General features: G+C 36.8%; 2 protein-coding genes across 16 annotated transcripts in view; both read right to left on the minus strand.

Annotated features, from left to right (window-relative positions):
• Positions 1-2,698, minus strand: part of eIF2D (eukaryotic translation initiation factor 2D) — a 192,550-nt gene extending 189,852 nt beyond the window's left edge. Inside the window, exon 1 of the mRNA XM_067089626.1 lies at positions 2,565-2,698. The gene's annotated coding sequence lies outside the window, so the exon portion shown is untranslated. The remainder of the gene's footprint in view (positions 1-2,564) is intronic.
• The window catches only part of Sep4 (septin 4), a 169,082-nt gene continuing 143,852 nt past the window's right edge, over positions 2,683-27,912 (minus strand). For 8 of the 15 annotated variants that reach the window (XM_067089645.1, XM_067089640.1, XM_067089633.1 and 5 more), the window contains 8 exons: positions 18,826-19,006; positions 13,765-13,857; positions 10,966-11,131; positions 7,344-7,494; positions 5,986-6,151; positions 4,790-4,923; positions 3,600-3,701; positions 2,683-2,820 (listed from right to left, as the gene is read on the minus strand). In XM_067089645.1, coding sequence (XP_066945746.1) covers positions 2,698-2,820; positions 3,600-3,701; positions 4,790-4,923; positions 5,986-6,151; positions 7,344-7,494; positions 10,966-11,131; positions 13,765-13,857; positions 18,826-19,006 — 1,116 coding nt within the window. In that variant the 3' untranslated portion in view covers positions 2,683-2,697. Of the gene's footprint in view, positions 2,821-3,599; positions 3,702-4,666; positions 4,924-5,985; positions 6,152-7,343; positions 7,495-10,965; positions 11,132-13,764; positions 13,858-18,825; positions 19,007-27,912 lie in introns of those variants that run through there. The other 7 variants (XM_067089644.1, XM_067089636.1, XM_067089641.1 and 4 more) reach the window with 2 other exon arrangements.

A 27,912-nucleotide genomic window follows, 5' to 3' on the forward strand; every position in this document is an offset into this window, starting at 1 on the left:
CCTTCATTGCGGGCTCCCATAACCTCTTCAAGAGCTGCGGCATTCGACTGGGTCAAGCACATATTAGATTTTTTTCCAGTTGGCCATTAATTAACAATCCTCCTCAGTGCATTCTACATTACATGAAGGGTTAAAATTATTTAGCCATATTCATATTAAATTACCCATTGTGAATAATTTCTCTCACGATGACATGATAAGTAAATTTATACAAAAATTTTAGGGCGTTTCAAAAACATTTTTCTTTAATTATTCATTTACAGCAAATTTTAAATAAACAGCACTTAAGAGAAACAAAATTCACATCTCTCCATAAAGATGCCAAATGTTAAGTAGGAAATGCTGTCACTTTTTAAAGATGGCTGTCTTGTTTATAGAGACTGCAGTTACAACTGACATATTCACACAATTTCCATTTCTCTTCTGTAAACATACGTTTGTTAATAAACAAAACCCTTTTATCAATCATTGATTAATGCTTACACTGATTTTCTTTCACTTTTTCTATTCCTAGAAAGATAACATCAGAGTATCAGAGTTCCTAGTTAGTCTTTCTTTGAGTATTTCAAAGTGCTATTTACAATAACCATACGTATTTCTATCCATAAGAGAAAATAAAATACCTCTGTGCCAATTACAACAGTCAGAAATATCACCAGTTTCTGACATTATTGTTTGTGCAGAAAATATACCAAAGCCTCTCCACTTGCTAGTTTGATTTTCTTTGATGAAAGTATCAGAAATAAAATGTCATGGAATTTGTGATTCTGATGAAATGTTTCTTTAGATGCAGTAAATTGTAGGAAACTGTTTGTCAGTTATGCCAAGGCTTTCTTGTCACTTTATGTACCGATCGAGACTGAATTTTTTGACATGGTAAAGGTCTTGTTTCTTCATTTTTGTTTGAGTCAAACAGTGGAATTAATTACTGCATATTTCCCTAACTATAAAACTTGAAGGTTCAACTGATATACTTTACAGTAACTAAGGAGACACTAAATCAAAGGTGACAAAATATCATTTAAGATGCTTTAAAGAATTGTTAACAAACATTTTTGATAAATAACAGATCTTTACAAAAAGACGTTTGTCTTTGAAAAAAGGCTAAGAAATTTGAAAAAAAAATTTCAAAGAACAAAATACTGATAGCTTAGCTTCATAAAATTCTAATATAATAACAGCGGAAATCAGACAGAAATGTAGCCGTATGCAGATATATTAAAGATAATGATTCAGTTTCATATAATTAACTGCATGTTTCATTTCTGTGACCAAACCAGAGTTCGGAGATCCACACCAGACCTCATATTACCTTTCACACCTTAACCACACCTATGGGCAACCTTCAAGCAAGGGCCCGTGCTGTCATAAGGCCAGCTTAATCTAATAAAACCACCAATGGCTTGTGACAAAAGAAAATATTGAAACAATTGTATCTCTTATTCAAAACACGTACAATGACGAACATGCAATTCGTTTTCATAGACCAAGCGTCCAACACCCATTACGCAACACACACACCCACACTTGCACACAAACGAAGGTGGTGAAGCAAGGGTTACAAGCTCTAAGTTGAGGTCTTGACAAGCACTCTCATGAGGTTTTAAAAAGTAATTGGCGAGGTCTTAGAGTCCTTGCCAGCCCTAGAAGGGTCTTTAAAAGCTCAGTACACAGTGAGATCTTAAATTCTACGAAGGGAGAGGTCGTAAAAGGCTAAAACTGAGCCCCTGAAGCCCAAAGGTTAGACTGCCCACGAGGGGATCATAAAAAATCCAAGGCTGAGACTTAGCTCAAGGGTGAATTATTTATCATAAGTCCATCGATATGTCTCTTTTAATGCCCCAAAAGCCCAAGGGCGAGTCCTTAAATTCCCAAGGGTCAAACTCCAAAACTCAAAGCACGTGGCACTAACAACCAAAATGTAGGTTTCATAAGCCCAAACGGCACGCTCAGGAGGGAAGACCACACACCTGGGAGCACAGATATGATGACCACAGTACAAGAAGAAGAAAAACCAAGGTGGGAGGATGGAGCTCACAACATCAAAGCAAATTTGAGCAATTACCCAACACTTCGATATTACAAACAGAGAGGCCAACACTTCCCTGTACACAAGGCTTCCGAAATTATCTACATAGATAACAAAAAGTAGTCATCCAGAGCGCGTCCCTATGATATACAGTTATGCGGTGAGAAAACACTGGAGCTTTCATGAAATTTCAAAAGGAAAAATGGATGATGGAATGAGCACTGGTATATCAAATGTGATATGTGCACGATGAGACAAGGTTTGTATGCGTACGACTTTATCAATGTACAGGCATCATTTGGTCTCACTGAAGCATTTCTTTAATTTCACCATATATTATTTATATAAATACACCACCTTTTCAATACACGAACGTGGAAACGTTTGTCAGTGACTGCTGCCTAATCACAAAGATTCGCGGAGATATATTCCGTTGTGTTAGTTCACACCTAATGGAAGGTTTCAACAGAAAAGGAAATAGAAAAAAATTGAAATAATAATGGTAGTAATAATGATGATGATGATAATACATTACTGGCAATGTCACTAATAAAGCACCGGGTTTAAAGTTATGGTCCACAAGGATATCTGTGATTGACACCACATCACACACTGAACATGTACACTGGTAGAAAGAACACTTGACTGATTCCTCGGGCGGTGCGGCATCAAACGTTGACCACCGAGTCCCGCTTGCCTGCTGGCTCGAGGCCAAGAGCCGAGGCCTGGTCCTTCCCTGATTCCTTCAGCTTCTCCTGCATCTGGCTGAGCATTTCTTGCATGCGTCGGATCTGAGGAGAATCGCACAAGTCATTTTAAACTCAACGCGCAGAAACAAAACTGTTAAACAAAGCACAGGGAAAACAATGTCACCCTGGTACTTCAATGGATGATGACTGTTTGAATGTAGGTATGTTCCGATACATGAATTATCAGTTACACTATAAATACAATCAACAAGCAATAAGTATTCGTTCAAGAGATTATGAAAGCACGAAACTTTTCGATTATGAGCTACCTTTGACCAAAACAGTAACTACTTTTACTACGACAAATAAGGACGAAAGGATGATATTTTCGACCATGCAAGTTGCATTTGAATATTCCATAAGCATACTAATAAAAAAAGAGAAAATCTGACTCATATCAAAATGCCAATATGGAAATGAAAGTTAGAATTAAAGTGTTTTGTTTGGAGAAAAGGGATGGCCGTTAATATGCACATTTTGGATGGAATAACTGATATGTTGCATGAAACGAAGACATAAAGGAGGACAAAAATTTCTATTTTCGTGGTCATGCAATTTCAGTGGAGGAAATAACAATTTCGGCCGAGGACTTAAAAAATAGAGGGTTAAAGAAAACACGAAAGAGCCAAAGAGGGGAAAGAATAAATTTCAGAGAAAACAAGGGAAGAAATCTTTCATGGAAACAAAACGAAAGATGACAGATTTACTGATACATAAGACAGTAGCACAACAGAACCAAAGCCATCATCTGTATGTGTATATATATATATATATATATATATATATATATATATATATATATATATATCTTTAAACTTTACCTCTTCATCTTTTTGTTGTAACAATTTGTCAGCATCTCCTACGTGGTCGAAATTGGCCGCGCTCTCTCGCTTCAATTTGTTTCTCTCTTTCATCGCTACCTGCTAAAATTCAGAAGAAAAGAAACAAATAAGCAAATTGGTTACATACTCCGCAATTCGGGTCAGTTGTGTCAGATTTGTTCTGATCTCCACACAGAGTTTTTCTATCTTTATGTTATTTTTTTAGAAGTCGTTCATGCTTTGTGATAACAAAGATTTCATATGACGCCTGACACTAGCCATATGGAAATTATTTATAAAGGAGCTATGCAAACTACTAACACCCATACAACTTTAGAAAACAAATATGCTTGAAAATTATATCCAGTCCCCTATCTCAATAGACAGATCCACAAAGCATATAAAAATAAATAAAAACTATCCATATCATAACGTTGACACTATAACAAGCAAATCAGTAGGTGGATCAGGTATGGCAACTCGCACATTCACTGAATTTTGTACAGCACTTCCTATACATGACTATCTTGAACCAAGCCATAGCCTAACTTACAACGACTCCGACGTCCGATGGATCTAGATTTAAGTTCTATGCGAAATCTAAAACTAAAAATATTAAGAAATGACCTGTTTTATATTGGCACAAAGGGCTTAAACAAAGGGCAATATCATATAGCCAAATAGTGATCTCTCTGAATTACTTTACATCCAAAATGATCTCAGCGCAGAGACACCTAATCCAGAAGAAGAATCGCAACGGTTGCATCCAAGTGCAGCGCCAAAGCAGTCCAGATGAAAACTTAATCATGCGTCATATACGGAACTTACCATACCGTTCATTAATTCAAATGTCTGCATACATCAAGTAACCCCAGCTTTATGCATAAACTGCAGGGAAAAGAATGATCAAATCCAAAGGTAAAAGTGGTATTCTGTACAACAGGGAAATCTAGAATGGTGCTTTCTTCTGGCAGCTACTAAATCACAGCGAGAACTTTCTTGTAACTGCGTCGCTTACAAACGTCAACGCTAGCATAATAACCTGCTTTTTGCTACGCCATAGTTACCTCTTCACTCCAAACCTTGTCATTTCCTTATCATAGAGGACATAATTTTAGTGGCTTATACTGTACGTAAACATTTGCCGCATAGCAAACACTTCGAGAGACACAAATCATGTATACTCTGACCTGCATTTGCGAGATGCACTGAGCGCGGAAGTTTTCGTAATGGATGTCTTGTGTGACTTCTTTCATGTCCTGCATGTGCGTTGAGATGAGCATTGTGCGCAGTTTCACGAAGTCGCAGTGCGCAGAGTTCTCCACTGGAGAGAAAGAAGAAGGCTTAAGAAAGACGTTCATGTGCGTCCAAGAGTGTTAAAGCAACCTTTACTTTCAAACACAACAGGTAAAAGACAAATATTAATGATAAATGTTCTGTTATAATACTAAAATATTGGTATGAATTCAAATGTAACGCCAGCTTTTCATCATCACATCTACGTGATAACAGCTGCAAGCACCGCCAAGAAGCTCAGAGTATTAATTATAATTTGATATCAGATAACACTACTTATTAAAAGCAGCCATTTGCATGTGTTACTTTTTCAGTTACATATAAATACATGAAAGATTACTGCCTATAAATATTAAATACTGACATCTATACAGTTACAGAATGCTCATTTGTCTCTTCATCTAATTCGGGACCAGAAAAAGTATATGAAGCATCAAAGAAATATAAGACTTAGTTCTAATTAGACAGCCTACGAAGTATTTATGTATAATGAGGATTAGGATGCCTGAAGTTCTCATTATTCAGTGCACAGAAAAGCAATGCCATTTCCGAATAAAGTTGTCATTCTTTGCCATTTTCGATAAAAGCACAATACTTTTTTGCAACAACAAAACTGAAAATACGATCTCAGCTCAGTAGAGCACAATCCTTTTAGTTTTTGCTTAAGTGAGTGGAACAATACTTTACAAAGAGGGTTATTTTTTTACTGAATAAAATGAGTAAAAAGTAAAGTCTTCTTCACTTTGCAAAACAAACTTTTGCAAGGCAGTTCATACTAATATAATGAAAAAAGTCGTTTTTCGATTTTCATATTTTGCCATAAAATCTGTTTTTATTTTACCCAACAATTATAGCAATTTCTAATAAAGAGAATAATGAAAATCTTTGCTAAAATGCCTAATATTACAAACATTACCATAATAACAAAAGGTAAGTCATCGAAAACATTTTCTAAACATAATACATCTAATATATAGCAGGATTTGGCAACTCTTCGAAAATGATCAGCATATTGTACATCATCTAGCTTTAAGACACCCAGCCTCAACCTCGGCAACATAATCACAGAGAGACCATCGGCACAACTGACCTTCAACAATGCCCCATGGGTACTGTCGCCCTCTCATCTTCTTCCCGGCAACTTCTATGATGCAGTTTGAGCCTATCACAGCAAAGGGTATAGAGGCCTTCAGCTCGCGGTCTTGTTGCTTGAAATCTTCGTCTTCGTCTGAATCGCATTCGGGAAACTGGTAAATCTGTTGGGAAAACAAACCGCTACAGTACATTCCTAAGCAATTACATTCCTAATTATTGCTATTATTATTGTTATTGTTTTATTACTATTATTATTATTATTGATGGTGTTGTTTTTTATTGTTTATGTTTACTTCTTATTGTCATTATCTTTAATGTTATTATTATCATTGAAATTTGCTTTATTTACTTCTTCGTATTTAGCCCTCTGGACCTGACTTCTGTTTTCCACCTAAGGTGCCTAGCAGGAAATTGGTTTGCAGGCAATCTGTTTTTAATTGCTATCAGTTTTTAATATGCTCTTTGTTAATATTTTTATTGTTATTCCCAATAATAACACTGTCACTACCAATAATATAATTATATATTTTCCTAATACTACCTCAGCAACTGTGTGGATATTGTCAATTATCATTTTTATAACTTTAGCTCGTGTATCTAGTTTGTCTGTATCTGTCGCAGTGCCTCTACTTTATACCGTATATTCCATGTATATGGCCTTGTGCTGGAAATAAAGATGATCATTATCAGTATTATTATAAAGCATTGAGCTGAGCTCTCTTATTTGACCAGTTTGTTCATTTAAGTAAATTTAAGATGGTGTGTCAAAAATACCTGCACGAGTATCATGTGTGTGTGTGTGTGTGTGTGTGTGTGTTGCACTTAAAAATATGTATAGTTCGATTGTACTTGTTTCCCTGCTATTCATCACCATTATCTCATTATGATTACGAAGACATTTACATGATTTTGCTCTAAATCCGACGTCATTCCCTAAAACTGCACCAAAGTGCTTCATCTTGAGAAGCAGTCGAGTATGTGAGTTGAGTAATCATAAGTCTGAACAGAGGAAGCTTCATCGGCAAGATGAAGATGGTAGAATTTTTCATGAGATATGCTCAGTAGGGAGAATCAGGAGCATCTGGTTGTAAGATCAAAATAAGGATATGATTACCTTCACTATGAAATATATTTAAACTTGAGATCTGAAATGAACTGATATCTACAATAAATAAAAGTAATACACCAATTTATGAAGGTTAGCATGAATCCGCTATGTTTTGATGTCAGATCAGATGACTGCATCTAAAAGTGAGGGAAGCCGTCTCACGTTCCTCTGGGGGCGACTTGACTTGTAATGATGAAGGGAGACAGAATCTCCACAACTGAATGGCCGCAGTAAGTCGTACCAACCTTAACTTTATTGTCCTCAATATCATTGAGGATGTTGGCCTTGAGCTTCTTAATTTCGGATTTGGTTAAGGTGTCCGCTTTCGCTATGACAGGCACGATGTTCACCTTCCGGTGCAACCGCTTCATGAATTCCACGTCGAGTTGACGCAGTCTGAAATAAATCAGTTACGAGGAAAACATCAATACGCTTCCAAAGTAACACACAAACGCACGCGCATACACATACATACATACATTACATACATACGCACACATTAACATATATATTTTATATATATAACATTTATATAATCTATATATATATATAAATTATATATATATATATATATATATATATATATATATATATATATATATATATATATATATATATATATATATTTTTTATTTCTTTATATTTGTGTTTATATATATATTATATAATATATATATATATATATATATATATATATAATATATATATATATATAATATATATATATATATATTACTAAAAGACCTCATTCAAACTGGATGGTATCTAATGAAGTATTTATTCAGAAAAACTTTCTCTGAATACATACTCCATTAGATACCATCCAGTTTGATTGAGGTCCATTTAGGAATTCTACTAATGCACAGAACAACTGTGTATGTGATAAAGTTAATATATATATATATATATATATATATATATATATATATATATATATATATATATATATATATATATATATATATATATATATATATATATATATCGTTTAAAAAGGGTTCATCATGCATTTTCAATTTGATTCTCTTTTTATTTGTGTTATCCATTTTACAATGTTTTCAACGATTTTTATGTTTTCGTCAATAATCTGAGCCTGATGATGAGGTTATATATATAAACGTCGAGGGCTTGAGTAATATGATTCAACATCAAGTGAAGTTTTCCAAGTAGGCTCCTAATACTGAGAGTATATATGTGTATGTATATATATATATATATATATATATATATATATATATATATATATATATATATATATATATATATATAAACACAAATATAAAGAAATAAAATTATATATATATATATATATATATATATATATATATATATATATATATATATATATATATATATATATATATATATATATATATATATATATATATATATATATATATATATATATACACAGTATATGCGTGGATGTGCATACAAATATACTGTTGCATGACAAAGTCTAGTGCGTAATATCGAAGCATACAAACCGGCAATATCAATGAGCAAATTTCCCTAAAAGCAAGATTAAGGGATGGGTTACAAGCTAATCTAATGATGCATAATAACAGTACCTTCTCGACTACTGAATAAACAATTTGTGGAGTGATGTAAAGACCTGGATTCAATTAAAATATTGAATGATAATTCTGGTAAACTTTGGTGACAAGTTGGAATATGATAATGACGACCAGGCAGAAGCAATATGTGATCAGTACATTAGAGTGATAGAAAAGAAAGCATTTCGCAGTGATGATGGTATCTATGATCATTCTTTGTAAATGCGTGTCATTATCGCAGTCCTGAGCCGTCAGCTTAAGCAAAGTAGCCAAATGCAGTCTTGTAACACACTCTAGTCGTCATTTCAGAAGGGGACACCACGCATACATGTTTGGTGTTTCCGCAGGGTTTAATGCTCAATAAATTTGTAAAAGTTTCTGAAGACTGCCCTTTTGGGGTGGAGAGTCATGTGGTAGTCGTCCCATGGTTATTTCTTCAATGGTACAGTAGGCACATTCATGTAGTTTTTCATTTTACTAATGAAATCCAGCATGAAGCAGCAATCATCTTTAACAAAGGTGAGCCATAAAATCAAAGCATTTTAACTATGAGAATCATTTGCACTCAGAAAGCTCGAGGAGTTTGCGTCTTTGCAAGATGAAGGGCCTTCTCTTACTAAAAAGAAACCTTAATTAAGCCTTTGAGAGTTAGCTGTATTTGGTTTAGGTGAAGGTGTTATTTATCTTAGTTTCATCTGTGACATTTTTCGCCACGAAGATTCGTTCCCTTTGTATGTGCAAGGCTCATATCAGAGACTGAAGGGAGACTGTGTCTGATGAAACGCATGTTACATTCCAAGGTTCTGTCACTCTGTATTTGAAATTTACATAGTATTTTATTTTACTTTCACATGAGAATTTATTTTTATTTTCAAGAAACTTCCCGTTTACTCATGTACTTAATGATGATGTTGCACAATTAATGAAGAGTGAGTCTGTCATGAATAAGAATATGGGTTTGTATTAGGAAGCAGGGAATTTCAGGTTTTACTCTATAAATACACAGGGACAAGGTCGGACAAAAGTGACATTTTGACTGGCAAAATGAGAGAAATATGGCCTCAACTCTCACTGTCTCTTCCATTCATGTTTATAGATTGTCAGCTTACCTTCTCTCTCTCTCTCTCTCTCTCTCTCTCTCCCTGTGAATATTACATTCACGATAAAAATGGTAACTTTAACTCTCTCTCTCTCTCTCCTAATAATTTTTTTTCATAAACAACTTCTCTCTTTCAGTCAAACATTATCGCCCTTTCTGTCATTTCGCCTTCCCTTTCTCCTCACAGAGCGTTATTCTTTTTCTCTCTTTCTCCTCTTCTATCTCCTCGTTGTCATCCTCATTCTCATCATGGTATTTCTCCCTGCTCTCCTTTCCATCTCATTTACCTCTTTTCCTTCCGCTACTTCTCCCTGTCGTCATTACTACTATTGTTGGCGTTTTGCTCCATTTCCTTGGGGGCCGTTCAAAAATTACGTAACACTTTTTTTGGTAATTTTTGACCACCCCCCTCCCCCTTGTCACGCCTCATAACACATGTCCAGACCCTCCTCGAAAATTATGTAACATCAGCTAGTAACAACGCCCCCCCCCCACCGAATTAGTATGTTTCCCTTTTTTTAATGCAATAATATATTAAAGTCTAGCTTTATACCTGGAAATGATTACCTTTAGGTTTTTCTTAATACTTTTGTGTTATGATATTAAAGAATCACAGATAAGTTTGAAATGAAAATGTTCTCTTATGCCATGTTTAGAAGAAGATTAATTTCATTCGCGATATTTTTCTAAGTCACATTTATGCATAAAGTAAAGAATGTCGGAGCTCGGAAAAGGGATGAGTTTGTGAGTTTGTGATATTATCCTGTGTCATGTAATACATATATTAGAAAATGTTGAAGTACAAACAAGGGTTGAGTTTGTGATATTTTTTAAACATATAATTATGCAAAAAAATTAATTACCAAGTTCTCAATATTACCAATATATAATAAAAGTCTATTGCAGAATCTTTACTATCTCTCTTTTGTCCTTCTGCATTCACAACTTTTCAAAAGAAACAAAGGAAAAAAACCTGAAAACATTATATGAATTATGGCTGCACCCCCCCCCACCCACTGTCACTCTTAACACTTCACCATACGCCCCTCCCCTAAGGCGCTACATACTTTTTATCATTCTTATCCTAACTATTCCCATCCCGATTATCATTCTCATTCACCCCCTCGTTGTCCTGATGACTCACATTCCCATTGTAGTTTCCTCCTCCTCCTCCTCCTCCTCCTCTTCTTTCCCCTCCCCCATTTCACTCACCCATGGCCATAAGGCGGAATGAAGTAGAGACAACAGTGCACTCTGTGGTCCTGGATGTTCTTCCGGTTGAGTCCAGATTCGTCCTGGAAAAATTTGTTGAACTGTTCATCGACGTATCGCTCGACGCTCTTCCAGCCTTCCTCGCAGTTCACCGCGTCTCCGAAGCCTGATCCACCAATTGAAAGAGAAGAAACAGAAAGAAACATTATTCATTGTCAAAATAATAATCCTAAAGGAATACTGGTTTGCGAGGTGTGATAAACGACGGCTCTCCAACAATAAATGGAGGCACAGTAGGTAGAAGGAAATACACATATCGGCAATCACAGTTTCGTCTTGAATCTAAATGAGCAGATTATTCTCAGCACCATCGCTATTTTCAGTTGGTCTTGGCTGAAAAAAGTATTCTTTCCGCCTGTGTATTTATGGCCCAGGTCAGAGTTTTGCTTCTTAACATGTTACACTGAACTCTGAGGAATACTGGCAAAACATGATATGCTTGTTAAACGTAGCAGCCATAGATAATGGAGTAATGGACGACAGTATGGAGGATAGTGATGGAAGTTGTTGACAATCTGCAATTCTAAAGTCAATATCATGAAAGCTGGAAGAAGAACACAGTTATAAATAAGGCGAAAAAGGATTGTGGGAGCTGTAAAGGGTGCGGTAATTGAAGGAAGGGTCCACGAAAGCTTAAGTAAGATGTATACAGGGACTTTTGAGCAACCGGTTTTATGGATTTCGTATGTAATGGTTGAAAAAAAAAACAGATGTTAAGAGCAAGTGCATGCATAATATAAGAGGCGTGATTTATAAGTTCTGGTACTACTCCTTTTAAAAGCAAAAACCGTACTTGATCAATAACTGGCTGCGGTTCCCGGTGCTTTTGCCATAATTGGAACACTCCCAGGAACCCCCGTTCTGGAAGCATGTTAAACACCATCTGCAATTCGCGCTCAACTTTCTCCACTGCGTCAGAATGGCAACCCTTCAGCTTCAGTTTCACTATAATAGGAAAGGATGGGAAGTCGCAAGGAACCAATCCACCCGCTACTTACTGAACTTGACTCCCTGCAACTTCATCTTCTTCCCAAAGACGCTACAGAGGTCATGCACGAATTGCTGATTGTTCTTGACGTGTTTAAAGAATGGAATTTCCCGGGAGCGTTCCAAGCGTGGCAGAGGAACTGGGAACGGCGTAAGAGGACTACTTTAAAGGGAGTGTCAGCTAAATTTAAATCAGACATTATGATCTGCTTTTTATAAGCGTGGTTTCGGCACACCCTGATCTCTTCTCGTACGTCGTGTTAGAAGTTGATGTAGTGAGATGAACCATTTGGTTAACAGATGGATCATAGTGTTCTTAGGTAATTTGACGATGCACAAAAAAGGTGCATGTTTCAAAGGTGTAAAGAAGAAAGAGTAGAAAAAACACGGAATTGCTCTGTTATGTGAGTGGCACCAGAAAGGGAAAGGATCCCTACAATATGGAGATGAATAATGCATTACATGCTGCGGGTACCAGGGTGCTGCTGGATATTCTTATACATATGACTACGAAGAGGATGAAGTGAAATTTTTCCTTCATAAGATATTCATTCTTTGTTATTGGCCGGAGGAATGGCCTGAAACCTCCTCTTTAAAGGGAAATGGTTAAAAGGTGAAGGATATTTCATTCACAAGTGTTAGACTGACAGAGAGGGAGGCCTCGGAAGCGTCTTGTTAGTTTTCTGTTAAAGAAAACTATTGTGCAGGCTTTGTCCGTCCGCCCTCAGATCTTAAAAACTACAGAGGCTAGAGGGCTGCAAATTGCTATGTTGATCATCCACCCTCCAATCATTAAAACCAAATTGCAGCCATCTAGCCTCAATAGTTTTTATTTCATATAAGGTTATAATTAGCCATAATCGTACTTCTGGCAGCGCTACAGTTACCAACAACATAGGCCACCACCGGATCGTGGCTGAGCTTCATGGGTGGCGGCAAAGAGTTTCATGGGCCGTGGCTGAGACCACCACCGGACAGAAAACTCGATTACGCCGAAGAAACTTCAGCGCATTTTTTACTTGTTATTTGAGTGGCGGAGGCATGAGGAGGAGGAAAGGCCTCAATCTCCAGAAGGGCGCTGGTTCTGGTTCAGCAGGTGGGCGATTTCTGCGAAAGCGACTCAGCCATATAGGTTACTGGTGAAGCAAAACCTTGTGCAATTGGTAATCCTACAGTTTAGGGGTCCAAATTCCCTGCATTACGTAAAGTCAAGATCAGCACACAGTTTTATCAAATATTTATTGAATCATGGAAAACAGTGAAAAAATGAGCAGTTTATCTGCTTACAGAAGCAGAGGTTGTAAAAAAACAAAGGGTATAAAGGGGGAACGTAAATAAACAACAACATGCCTTAGGGGATACGGACCCATAGAATTTTGAGAAAATCGTAAATCTCAGCTTCTGTAAGCAGATAAACTGCTCATTTTTTCAGATTTATCAAAAAGTGGCTGCTGAAGAGCAAGAGCCCGTGCCAGATTCCTAACTGGTTCCTGGTTCCTAAGCGCTCACTCCACAAACAGCTGCGGGCACGCTATGCTAATCGCCTGTCGGGCAGAGCTTTAATCCCTTTGTGTTTTTACAGTCTCTGCTTCTGTAAGCAGATAAACTGCTATTTTTAGCAAATATGTTTACAAGTCTGTCGAAAGAAGAAACTGAAAATAAAAAGAAAACTTAAACAAACACACACACAAGGGAGCAGTGAATTTGAACCCCTAAACTGTAGGATGGCCGAACAATTTGCCTCTGACTCACCTGGAGTGTCGACAACTGTTAGTCTAAGTTTAACGCCTCTTTCCTCAATTTCTATGGTCTTTTTTTCTATGGCGACCGTCTTTTCCACCATAGCTGTATGGAAAGATGTGAAAACAATACAGTTAAAAAAAAAGCAATGCAAGGGAATATGTAAATATAAAAAATACATTATCTTCCAGTCAAAGTCTCTTCTTAAAAAATGCCATATAGTTTTAAACACAATAAAGTCTTTCCCCCCAAAATGACCAACTTAAAATGACCAGACCCACTTTCTTGCCGTTAATCAAAGTTAGCTCAGTATTTAGGAAAGATCAACTGTAACATAGCCTTGAAAACTAAAAAAAGTAGAATGTTTGGGAAATATCAATAACATAATGAGAAAGAGCAGTAAAAGAATAATTATGGTTAGTAGTAGTATATATCAAAGAAAAATCTAAAGGTGATTATTTTAGCTTTTGTATAAAAGCTAACAGATTGTAAAAGACAATTTAATGATTAATATCATCCTTTCAACAAAGTTTCTTAACCTGTTTAAAACAAGGTTCTTACAGTTACATAACCATGTTGTATGGCACAAAACAATATAAATAATATGTTGAATAATTCATTATACATTAACTTCGTGCTAAACCTAATTTTGTTAGTGTGACTTTTGTAAACTGTCAATTACATAATTTTATGCATGCATAATATATATATATATATATATATATATATATATATATATATATATATATATATATATATATATAAATGTATATACATATATATATGTATATACAAATATTTATACTTGCAATATTACGCTAGCATTGAATCATTCCAGCACCAACTTTACCTGAGGCGTATGATCTTTTTTGTTGTTACATATTACTATAAATTGTTTTAGATTCATTTGTTCCAGTATTATTTTACCTAGCTCATGAAGGGACTACATTTGTCTCATGCAGCCGCCGGCAGCACTTAACGGGCAACAAATTAGGACCCATAAATGTCGCATATCTTCCAACAAAAGAAGTATTTCTCACCCAATTGTCAAAGTATCATGAAGGTGATTCATTTCGAGAAGAGTTGGCCTTCCGGTTTTTATTGCACCAGGTGATAGGGGGAGGGAACTCTCCCCCTTCAAGTTCAACACAGCAGTGATAGAAAAAGTGACCTACAGAAAGAGAATGAGGAGAGGTGAAGATACCTCGTCGAGGCCTTCCCGTTTTGATGGTATAAATTTTGAAGGAGCAACGAACGCCTACATCTAGTGTGCTAGCCTATGACCCCCAAGAGCTGTTCAATAACTGCGCGCCTAATTTCTCGCTCCTCGTCTGGTTCGTGATTTGAACACGGGTCGTCCAGTTGCGAATTAGACATGCTACCATCAAGCTGCGAAGCAGAGAGAGAGAGAGAGAGAGAGAGAGAGAGAGAGAGAGAGAGAGAGACTCATCTTATGGAGGAGAAAAGAGATTCTAGAGATTAGGTAAAAGTGGATCCATCGATCAAACGAATTTCCTTAGATCCAGTGATATCGGGGGAAGACAAAAAATGAAGAACTCCATTGAATGAGAGAAATATTCCAAACAGGATGAATAAGTACAACATAATAATTTACTGCATCTAAAAAAAATACACACAACTTTATCTGTGTGCAAAATATGCTGTCATTATGGTTATCATGTCAACTGTCTTAGAATTTTTGCGAAAGAACTCATCATTCTGCAAAAAGGTCATTATTTTGGTCATTTTGCAAATGGGTTGGACATTTGGCAAAAGCTCATTGTTTCGGCCATCTTGCTAAAAGCAAAATTTGTCATCATTACGCACATGAACCATTTTTGGTGATTTGCATGCAGACAGATCATTTAGCCTTGTAGCAGAGTGACCCTTGTTTCATTTCACTGTTTTTCGTAACTGGGCCAGAGTTTTGGACTTTACAAAGGTGCCATCAATTTATCTAATCTGCAAAAGGCCATTAATGCACACTTTTTGGCAAGGGGCAAATCGTTTTGTAAAATGGTCATCTTGTTGATGAGTAAAGAAAGAGACGGCTATTTTTGGTTTTTCAGGGCCTGAAGCACGAAGTATTTGATTTGGGGATACTTTAAATTTAAAGTCCTCCTGGGCTTCTGTAGGCTCATAGGGCAGCCGCTTCTGTTTCTTAGGCCGACAGCCAGTGGGGGACGGGTCCCAACGTCTATAACACGTGGCCAGCATGTCGCTTAGGTCCACTGTTTAACTCCCCAGCCAGGATATTTGTTGTGGCGCAATCCGAGCCATCAGTGAGTGGCGAGATTTGAACCCCGGCCCTATCGACTGGTAGCCGAGAATTATAGCACTGCGCCACCAAGGGGGAAGCTTGCATAATGTTAATTATTAGGCCATGTTGTCAAGAGTCCTCAGATTTAACATTTAGCTCCGAAATCCCCGTATAGTTTGTTTACGAAGGAATTAGAAATTTTACAAGTCCCTGGTTATTTTGCTAAGACGCTCTTCCTCTGGTACCATTCGAGAGGGCCAGATTTGCCTGCATAATGGACTCCATTTAGACCATTTTGTAAAAGGGTCGGTCATTTTTCAGGGGATTAGTCACATATTTTGCAAATAATATGGCCATTCTGTTTAAAAAAAGATAAAAAAAAACTATTTTGGATACTGTACATCGCTTTGGGTATTTTGTAAAACGACCACATTTGCAAAAATACCCCGAAACCTATCACACACACACACACACATACACACACACACACACACACACACACACACACACACACACACACACACACACATATATATATATATATATATATATATATATATATATATATATATATATATATATATATATATATATATATATATATTAATCGTCACAATGACCTCTCAACTTTTCGACTTCCTTGAACTATTTTTGGATACACTTGATTCGAATAATAATAAGCGTTTCATGTCCCCGCCCCCACCCCATTCCCAATAAAAAAAAAAAAAAAAGAAGTGCGAGAGGTCGAGAAGTTAAAAAAGCCAATGCAGCTTTCATAATATATATATATATATATATATATATATATATATATATATATATATATATATATATATATATAATATATATATATACAGTATATATATATATGTATGTACACATATATACATGTATATATAAATATGTATATTTGTATATATGTATACATATACATACATACATAAAATGTATATATATATATATATATATATAATATATATATATATATATATATATATATATATATAGAGAGAGAGAGAGAGAGAGAGAGAGAGAGAGAGAGAGAGAGAGAGAGAGAGCTGTGTATAAAAGCTCTCATCTGTGGGATTGAAGGTTCGCAAATGGTTACCATACCCTAACGGAGCAAGCCAGGAAAGGAAAAAATTTAATTTTCTGGAAAATGTCCAGGACTCTCACATTACTGTTACGGCCGAGAGCATGAATACTGGCAGAACTCTTCGTTACGAGGGCAGCGGCGACATCTTCCGATCTGCTTCAATTTCGAAAATGGGCGTTCCCAGATTTTTAACGAAAGAGAGGCACAGATTTCGAGTAAATCCAGTGTACCAAGAAAAATGAAGTCAGTATAATTTTTTCTTTGTGCTCTCACCATTATCTTACACCGTTTTTGAGCCTGTGATACATTAAATAGAAAGCCTTTGGTTGTCGAAAGCCCTGTTCCGTTCTCGTGTGAATCCATAGAATTTATAATTAGTGGAGCGGATTTACATCTTTTAACTGTAATTCTTCCCACATTGCTAGCATACCGTAAGATGCTGGAAGGAGCGAAGGACGTGCTTGTGTCTCGTTATTTTGAAATAAATGATCCTTAGCTGTTTATTTACGGAGCATTTGTGCGTTTCTGGCATTTTCCTTCGCTTTCTTTGACCAGGACACCTGAGGAATTTTAGTTTCCATGTCAACTGTTTTCAGGGGTATTTCAATTCTGCCTGGAACTCCTCCTCTGCTCTTTTTTTTCCAAAAAGTCTGCGTGATGCTTTCAAGTTAGCCTTCCTGCTGAGGCACATTCGAGGTAGCACCAGTTTTCATAAAAACTGGTCAGTTGATGAAGGACAGGATATAAATTCTAAATTTTTGTTTGGAAATACCACTACCGCAGTGGCAGCTACTGGGCCAAGTAGATTACGTTTGGTTCTAGTTTGTAAGACTTTATTATAGTTGTCAATCAAGTGTCGGATAACTTTTTCTAGCACGTTCCCTGTTGTGTCTAAAGAAGCAGCTTGCCTTTTTCTCTAAACTGGAGATTAAGGCGTAGTGTTTAAACCATCACGCTCAAGGACGAATCCTAATGCACGTACAAAGCGATGTGCCTCTGCTTCTTAATGACCTTTATACTTTTAAGACCATGTTGCAATTTATTGACTCCAACAGCCTGCACGTTAGGTCAAGTTAGGCTCTTTACTTGTTTTTCTGTCAATGGCAGAATTAGCAACAGAACTTGCATGATAATAGGCCCTACTAAATTTACAAGTTCCGCATTATTTCACGCTAGTGTCAATGAAAAGTGCAGCCTTTAGCTCATTTATGAAGTATGAGCTACGCAGTTCAACATATTTCTCATTCCATTTTAGAAATAACTTTTAGGGCCTTTGTGAAATTGTGAATGGTGAACAATTTTTGGGGGGCTTCTAGGACCATCACTTTTATCTGTACTCATAAATCCTGCCATACAAATTTATGTAGTTATGCATTGCCTATTTACCTATCTATTTTTACGCTGCTTATTCAGTTGATAAATTTAGTTATTGTTGTTTTAAATAACAGTGAATACATGACAGCTGGATGCGCTCATTTCCGATATCTAACTGTAAATCATCTTTATATTCACAATGAAATTTAAATAGAACGCATCTCAAATAATGAACGATCGAAAATAAGTTCACATGGTCCATTGCATGATACAGCTGAGTGACAATCGCATATAGCCCTCCCCTTCTGCACGTGCCATACTTATGTGTGTGTGTGTGTGTGTGTGTAGGCATATGTGCTCGCGAGGTTACGTGAGAAATCAAACCAAGCAAAAGTAAACTTACATTCAGCTGTGGGAACTTTCCTTTCCTTGTAGAGATCTGTGAGGAAGAGGCTGTTTATGAGCGTGGACTTTCCCAGACCCGACTCTCCCACTACCATCAACGTGAAGTCGAATCCCCTTTTGACACTCTTTCGGTGGACTTGCTCGGGCAAAGTGGCGAAACCAATGAATTCCTGCGAGTTCTGTCAAGGAGAGATGCTGTACGTTAGATACAGAGGAAAAAACCAGCATACACAGATATCCGAAAACATACGCACACAATAGTGTTGTGTGTAAATATACACATACATATATATAATATATAAAAGATCAACATTGATAATAGAAATAATAACGTAACTGGTTTACATCATTACCAGGAACCGTAAGTTACTATGAAATAGTGAGAACTGTGTTCAGGAGCCACGACTCTTGCAAGTGCGTGACATAACACGAGAGCGATGGCATAACTTCTGTCGATTGAATTGACAGGGTTGATGGCTCTAAGTGTCAGTCATTTCGTGAATGCATGATTTTGACTCACTGGGTTTAGCCGCATCCAAGATCTATGCGATCGCGCTGCCTCATCATCACCCGACTATGCGACCTACTGTAGGTCAGTCTATACCGCCATATGAGCAACAGTTAAGGGCCATCTCATTGATTTATCACAGGAGTCCTTCCAAAACAACAGCTTTACCAGGGAAATTCCTCATTCTTCATGAATTTGCATGAGTAGTCAAGACACTTCAAATGTGTTGCCAAAAGTTTTATTCAATCCTAATGACTTTTCCACAGGAATGGTTCATTTCCAATGACTTTGCAACAGGAATTTTTCTATTCCAATGACTTTACAACAGGAATGCTTCATTTCCAATGACTTTGCTACAGAAATGTTTCTATTCCATTGACTTTGCTACAGAAATGTTTCTATTCCAATGACTTTGCTACCGGAATGCTTCACTTCCAATAACTTTGCTACAGGAACGTTTCTATACCAATGACTTTGTACAGGAATGCTTCATTTCCAATGACTTTGCTACAGGAATGTTCCTAATCCAGTGATTTGGTCATATGACTCCTTCAGTTCCAAAGGCTTGGCCACAGAAAAGGTTCATTTCCAGTTTCTCAGACCAAAGAACGTGTCAGGGGGATCATTTAGTTCTAACGACTTCGCAACAGGACCTCGTAACCATATGCATGATCATGACCCAATCCAAAGGTTCCCCACCCGTCCTTTACTTCTTCGAAAAATGATGTGGTAAATATTGATAGAATACTTTCCTTTGGAAAAAGAGTGAAGACTTTTTTATATTTGTTAATTCCTAGCCCTCAGCTGATCTAAGGGAAAACTTGATTGGATATTGAGTAAACGACACCATTTTAATGTTCCTGCTACCTTTCTGTCAAGATAAATATATATTCTTGTTTTTTGTCTTCTGTTTATGAAAATGGAATTCCGAAAGTGTAATCCCAAGTGTTTTTACTTTCGTGTTAAGACGATCTTAAGCTGAACATCATCAAATGTAATTATTTTACAGATACTGATTTTGTACATATTTTACGTGCTCCCCTTTTCATTAACTTTTTTGGAAAGCAACAAAAAGCATTTAAAGTTGGTATTGCTGTTTTGTGACGCCCCAGGAGAATGTATTAACTGCTTTGTTTGTCTCTTGTTGCTTAAAAGATATATAAGTTATTTGGGTATTCAGAAGGCAGAATGCTCATGAATGTTTTACATAAAGATCAGACGATTAATAGAGATTCATCACAGACCTGGAAACACATCTGGAATCCTCACTAACGGCAAGAATTATGCTACTGAAAAAGGGAAGGAAACTGTTCCTGAGTAAAGCAAAACTACAATTCCAACAGCCTCCGGTTCAGGAAGTGTGAACAGACTGGCCATTTCACTGCTGTTGTTTGGTCAGGGTCCAGGGGTCCACACCACAGTTCTTATTGTCTTCAGCACCTTACAATCAGTTACCTGCCCCCAGAAACTTCGTTCATTATTCTTGCACAAACATCCAAATCGGTGTGCAAACATAACACACACACACACTATGTTTCAAGAATATTTATTACCTTCAATGAGAACATTTCTCATTGATTCAAATTAAAAGAATCTTATGGCCGCTTCTTAAGTAACAATGAAAAGCACTAAAAATTTCAACGCAGACTATAATAATATCCTTCCCCTCTCAAGCTGCTCAGTAATATTTGCCAGGACATTGCCTTCTGCATTCACTCTCCAGGGAGGGGCAATTTTTGGATAGTTGGTTCAATGACTGGTTTCGTTCTCGCTACAGCCAGTCGTTGGAATTTTCTTTCTATTTTCTTTTCCCCTGATTTCTGTTATAGGATACGAACCGCATTTCCGTATCAGTCCTACCAATTTTCAAATCAAGACGAACAAGAATTCACACATCTTTGCATAGAGAAAAATCAGTGGTACAAACAGCTTTAAAAATCGTTGATGGAAAAATCTTCTTGCATTAATGTATAATGTCTCATCTAAAGAAATAAATACCGTTGAGAGAGAGAGAGAGAGAGAGAGAGAGAGAGAGAGAGAGAGAGAGAGAGCTCTCAGCCATAAAGTTCAAGCAGGCTCAGCTCCCAAGGGATACTGAGATGGTGCTTAAACACTTGACATTCAAGGGGACTTGTCGTCTGTGTTATAGACCTCTTCTCTCCGACTTCTTCTTTCTCCTCCTTCTTCCTCTTCTTGCTCGACTCAAACCGTGTCCCTCCTTCCTCCTTTTAAATTAAACCCATTAAGCCCAAGAAGGAAGAAAGGATACGCACCAAAGTCGATTGTTTTCTCGTTCTCATTTCTTCTTTTCAGCAATAAATTACTCGTAACCTTTTCACAAAAATTCGTCAACTAATTATTGTTCACAAGTAAAACTAGGTAAAGACTTGAGCAATGCAAAGGAACTTTCAAGCTAAGCACCGATTTCTCCCGTTATAATCCTCGTCTAAAAAGACACCATTGTACTTTTATAGCATACACACGAAGACAGAAAGGCGGGGGTGGGGGAAATATTTCTAAAAATCATCCCTTCGGCGACTCGTCATCGAATCAGTTTCGCGAGTCCGCAGAGAATAAAGTTGAAGATGAAGAGCGATGGAAGATCAAAGGTTGGTTCAATTCTCTCGACAGCTCTTCCCCATCAAGGAAAGCGGTCGAATTAAATGAGGCTTCGATCCATGACGCTCCAAGAGCGGGAACTTAAGCGAGCAGAGCAGAAGGCTGCGATCGTTATTTTGTAAGTACGTCGCATGAAGTATGATGCTATTTTAATCTCAAGTGAAACTTGATCTCGCAAATACGGATACTTATGATAATGCATTTACTGCAATAACAATAATTGTTGTAATGCACGATGAAAAGGCTCTTCAAAAGGTGAGTGCTTAAGATGCACTAGTAAAAATTACCCCAAACCTTTATTCCATTCTCTCTGCAGAAGGGAACAGGAGTTTCCAAGGAGCTCAAGAGGTTGTAATATTTTCGGCTCCTAAGAGCATTTTATTCTAAAAACTTTTGAACCCGACATCAATCTTACGTTGAATAATAATAATAATAATAATAAATAATAATAATAATAATAATAATAATAATAATAATAATAATAATACACTTATAGACAAATAGATTGGATTATAATAAAAATAAGCTACAACTTCGGAAAATCTAACCAACTAAAAAAAGGTAAAACATGCTCAACTAAAAATCTGCTACGCAATACGAAAACGCGAAGCATATTATTTCACAACATACACGCGTTTTCATATCTAAATACTGGATAAGAAGGCGTGCTTTTTAGCACACGACAGGTAACACAGCTACCTGCGCTTAACGCGTGATTCACGGAAGAGAAAGCCCGGGAATCATCAGTGCTGCCATGACGCAGCATTCCATGACACTTGTTTTCCCAGAAGTTCTGAGAAAAGGGAACAGTTTTCCGAGAAAGAAAAGGTGGAGTCATTTCTCCTTTTCACGAGTGATCATCACGAGTTATCTCCTCAGGCTCGGCGTTCCCCTCCTTAGGGAAACAATGGGAGAGGGCCTTTTAGTTTCTGTTCGACGCCACTCATGCGTTAAGAAGGGCTTCTGCGTAACCCCTCAGAGCGTTTACCGGGGTGTGCAGACGTCTCTTCCTCTCGGAGCTCTTTTGCCTATTCAGTAAATGCACACGTGTTCGCAATTAAGCAGAAGAATGGGGATGTAAAGATGTTTTATTCATATGTGAACGCATATGCAATTTTCTTAGAGATGTAGGCAGTACTATACAATGCAAGGTCATATGGTTCTATTACATGCTTCTTACAAGTAAACAACAAATACGTCCAACCTAGTGCTTCTTAACACAGACTTACTGTACACACTCAAGAAATGGTAACCACTGGATTATCCACATCACAATCAGGAGCACTCAGCTGGGGGCTTACCTCCGCCAGGCCATGCAACACCCCTCACCCGGAGTAACTTCAAGGATAAAGTTGCACCTCGGCCACTGATCTTCCTCTCGCCTCTTCTACTCTCGGAACATTGATAATTCGATGGGCGTGCTCAGGTTCTACTTTTAATTAGCTGATAACAGAACTGAGAACTTGACAATGACTTTGGCCTTTGACCTTTAAAGATTAAACTATGTTGACATTGTTATTCTGGAATTAGATGTAAGATACAATATGAAGAGGATATCAGCTTGTCCTTCAGCAAAAGAATGTTTCTCATAATATGGAAAGCCATAATGTTTCACACCAAGCCAAATAATTTATAATCAATCAGTCCTCCAGTTCAGGGATGGATGAAAATCACAATTCCTGTTTCCGTCGCCTTCAGATGACTTCGGTTATTCATAACTTTCTTAAGTTTGTCAAAGTAACTAATATTTATTTGGCAGCGAATATTTTCAGAGGGTATTCTCCTGAAAGGTCATCCACCTCTCCATTCTTTCCACATGACTAAACCAACCCAACACAACCCAATGTGATCCATCTTTTTACCTAAGCCTGCCATTTTTTTTAACAATATCTTCATGCCTCGGATTTTCTCACCCTTTTAAGGCTTCTTGCCCCATATTGTTATGTGCACAGTTTGTCTTAGTAGTTTACACTGTTTTGTTGTCGTTTACGTTCACCATCCATACTTCAGTTCTGTTTTTACATCACAATGTTTGCCTTCATAGCCACAGCTCTTCTAAATTATATACATACATACATACATACATATATATATATATATATATATATATATATATATATATATATATATATATATATATATATATATATATATATATATATATATATATATATATATACATGCATATTGTGTTACCTTCCTTGTTTCGCCTGTTCTGAGAAGCATCTATTTCTCACCCTATTATTATCTATTGCACTTACTCCACAGTATTAACATGACTCAACCAATTCAAGTTTTCCATCTTTCAGAGTGACATTTATTGATCCATCTTTTTGAATTAACACCTTAACACCTTACTCTTGACAACATTCACGTTCATCTTTATCCCTTTACGAACCCTCAAACTCTCTTGCCAGTTTCTGCAGCTTCTCTTTAGTATCACCAACACCGAAGCATCTTCAGACATCAGCCAAGCCACACACATTCATAACCTCTCCATATCTCGCAACTTTAAAACTAGCGTCCCCTGTCTCTTCCTCGATTCTTCACGTCGTCCCATCCTTAGAAAAATAAGAAACAACCACAGGGTCCTGAGGTATTTTTGTCTCAGACCCACTCTTACAACAAACCCGACTCTCTCGACAACGTAATCTCAACTATTCGATTCCAAAATAGGGAATCTAAAGAGGAAACGCTTCTTCAATGCCAGAATTGGAACAGAGGATCTAAGGGAGATCAGTTCATCGCTTCTGTTACCACATCACCATGAGGATATATACATACATACATCCATATATATATATATATATATATATATATATATATATATATATATATATATATATATATATATACTGTATATATATATATATATATATATATATATATATATATATATATATATATATATATACTGTATATATATATATATATATATATATATATATATATATATATATATATATATATATTTATATATGTGTGTATATTTATATGTATACACGAGTATATATATGGATACTGTGTGGTGCAGATACATCTGTTAATACACTTGTCATTGTTTTAATGCCTCCCTTTGATAATGAAAATATAAGTTGAATTTGTAGGGAAGTTCCTAAAAAGCGAATCATAAGTCTCAATCGCTCTTATCTATCCATCATAGAACTCTATTTATTTTACACTAAGCCGTTGCCCTTTGCAGGGTTGGCACCAGAAAGAACATATGGAACCTTGGCATAGTGGTACTTTAAATGCTGAATTGTAGACTAAAACCCCCTGTACAAATCTTCCACAACTTTAGCGCTTCATACACAGACACAGAAAACAATCAAAGGAATCCACCTGGATCTTGCAGGTGCTCGCACATTCTCACGCTCCCTGAATGTTCCTTTCACTACATCTGTCCAGCTCTTTCTAAGCTCGGCTCTCGTTCTTCCTTACACTTCCGATTTTATATTCTATCGACCATCTTATTACCTTCCATCTTTCCATCATAACGCACTCTCCTTAAAACTGAGGACTTTATATATATATATATATATATATATATATATATATATATATATATATATATATATATATATATATATATATATATATATATATATACATATACATAAAACATGCGTGAGAGAGAGAGAGAGAGAGAGAGAGAGAGAGAGAGAGAGAGAGAGAGAGAGAGAGAGAGAGCAGTGAACAATCAACAATGTCATCACTCATGTAAGCAAACAGCTTGCATCATTAGCTAATAAAGTAATCCAGAACTCACAGAAAGTGACTCCATTAACTACTCTAATTAACCTTCATGAAGCCGCACATGAATGTCTATTGGTGCTCATCAGTCTCCCTAATCCCTCCCCCGGGGCTCCCCTTCGCTCTCCCTAAGCCTCCCTACGTGCAATGCCCGGATACCACCAGTTCATTACGTGGGCAATTCGTGGCATTTATTTCATCCGGGTTAGGCTAACTTGATACCCAGATCGCCTACGTGTGCCATCTTGAGGAAATACGTATGCCACCTGCATACCATCTGTTAACAATGATGTCATTAGAGCTACGGTTACAAGATGTTAAATGTTCAGTAGTTATGTTTAATTGGTCGTTGTCGTTCTTTGTTTACCTCCATGAAATGGCATGAAGAATGGACTGACATCTCTGTGAGCACTGGTGAGAGCGTTCAGTGAAATGCAAAAGAAACTACTTCCAAAGGTTTCTATGTGGCATGAAGGTTCACCACAAAGACTAGTGTGTTACAGGTAAGATAATTTGGTGGAGCTAACATGACTATAATTACTTTTGAGAACAACATTGCTTATTTAGAGGAGATACCTAAGATACGGACAAGGTTTAAACTGTGATAAATATCAGTTTTGGATATCGAAAGATTGATGGAATAAGATAGGTTGCACGAGTAAAAATATAGATATATGAGCTACTGTCCATGAAAGGTCTCTGTTGCAAAAAATTTGCGTAGACGTTGCAGGAATGTTTTCTGTCTCAAAATAATTATTAGGTTGTGATAATGGTTCATATAAGCCCTCGGTCCAGTATCAAATCATCAACAAGCCATAGCCAATAAGGACGTGGCCTTTGACTGTGACCAGCCTTCTAGAACTTTGCACAAATATCTGTTAACAGGTTTTTAAATGATCATGTCAAAAAAGCTAATATGTACACTCATCTCAACATACATATACCCATAGTAGGGTTAAAGTCATCAACGTGGAAAGAGTTGAGGAATATGCAAATTCAGGAATGGAATCCATTAGTCAGCAGCAAGCGTCTGCATGCAGAAAGGACAAAAGAATGAGAGGTTTTGCTGAGGAACAAAGAGGTTGTTCAGGTTCATTTGTAATGTAAAGAAGATAGTGAATCTACATATGAAGAAGCAAATAAGAGAGGAAAAAAAGGAAAAGAAAATAAAAATGTGATGTGAACAAGTAGTTAAAGGAGAAAAAGAAGCTGTACTGGAGGGAAGTAAAGGCAGAGAGAAATGGTGACTAGTGAGCAAATCTTGGAAAAACAGATGCAAATGGAGAGATCCTGTCCCTAGAGGATGCAGCCTTGAGTCAATAGATCGAGTATTATGAAAAGTCGTTGAATGTGGAAGTCAAAAGACAGAGCTGGTTGTTGCAAGAGTGAAATAGTTTAGTGTGAATTTGAGAATGTTTGTGAAGACCATGAACGGGGCTGTGAAGGGAAAAGGCCAGCTAAGGGTTTACACATAAATGCTGCAGTGTAGCGGCCATAGGGTGACTAATTTGCTGACTAGGGTGGGTAAGGTAATTCTAGGTAGTGAAAGGCTTCAAAATGGATGGATGAAAGAAATAACATTCCATTTAACGATGGAGGTGAGAATAAGAATTATGGGTACAACATTATTAATTGCACTACAGACGGTGTTGTAACATTTTGACTGAGAGAGTAAGCCATACAACAAAAATATGAAATGAGCAGAGCTAGTAAAAACTGTGAAAATTCTGAGAGCAAGGGTACAATTGTAATGAGTGTGCATGGGCCTAGCCAACATTAAGACAGAATTGAGAGAGAAGCAAATTTGCTGGGTATCCAGGATATATGGTGTAATAAGTAATCTGTTAAAAGCAATTGAATGTTTGAGTATGGGGACAAGAGAGTGACTGATTGGTCGTGAAACTATCTTAGAAATCAATGTGTTATGTTTCCACGGCTGTTTGCTGTCGCTACTTATAGAGTAAAGAGAGAAGTTAGTGAATGGAATACACAAACAGGTGCAAAATTGTATGATAGAAAAGGGGTTGTGAAGGCGGGTACAGAGTGACTGATGTTTACAGACGATACAGCGTCAGAGGATGATGGAAGAGAAACTGCAGCTACACGTAAAACAAGAAAAAGGTATTCATGAAGAAGTTTAAAGCCAATGTTTGCATGAATAAGATGATAAAGGAAATGAAGAAAGAAATGTTAGTACGGTATTAT

The sequence above is a fragment of the Macrobrachium rosenbergii genome, chromosome 46 (genome assembly GCF_040412425.1).
Source record: "Macrobrachium rosenbergii isolate ZJJX-2024 chromosome 46, ASM4041242v1, whole genome shotgun sequence".
Lineage (NCBI taxonomy): Eukaryota > Metazoa > Arthropoda > Malacostraca > Decapoda > Palaemonidae > Macrobrachium > Macrobrachium rosenbergii.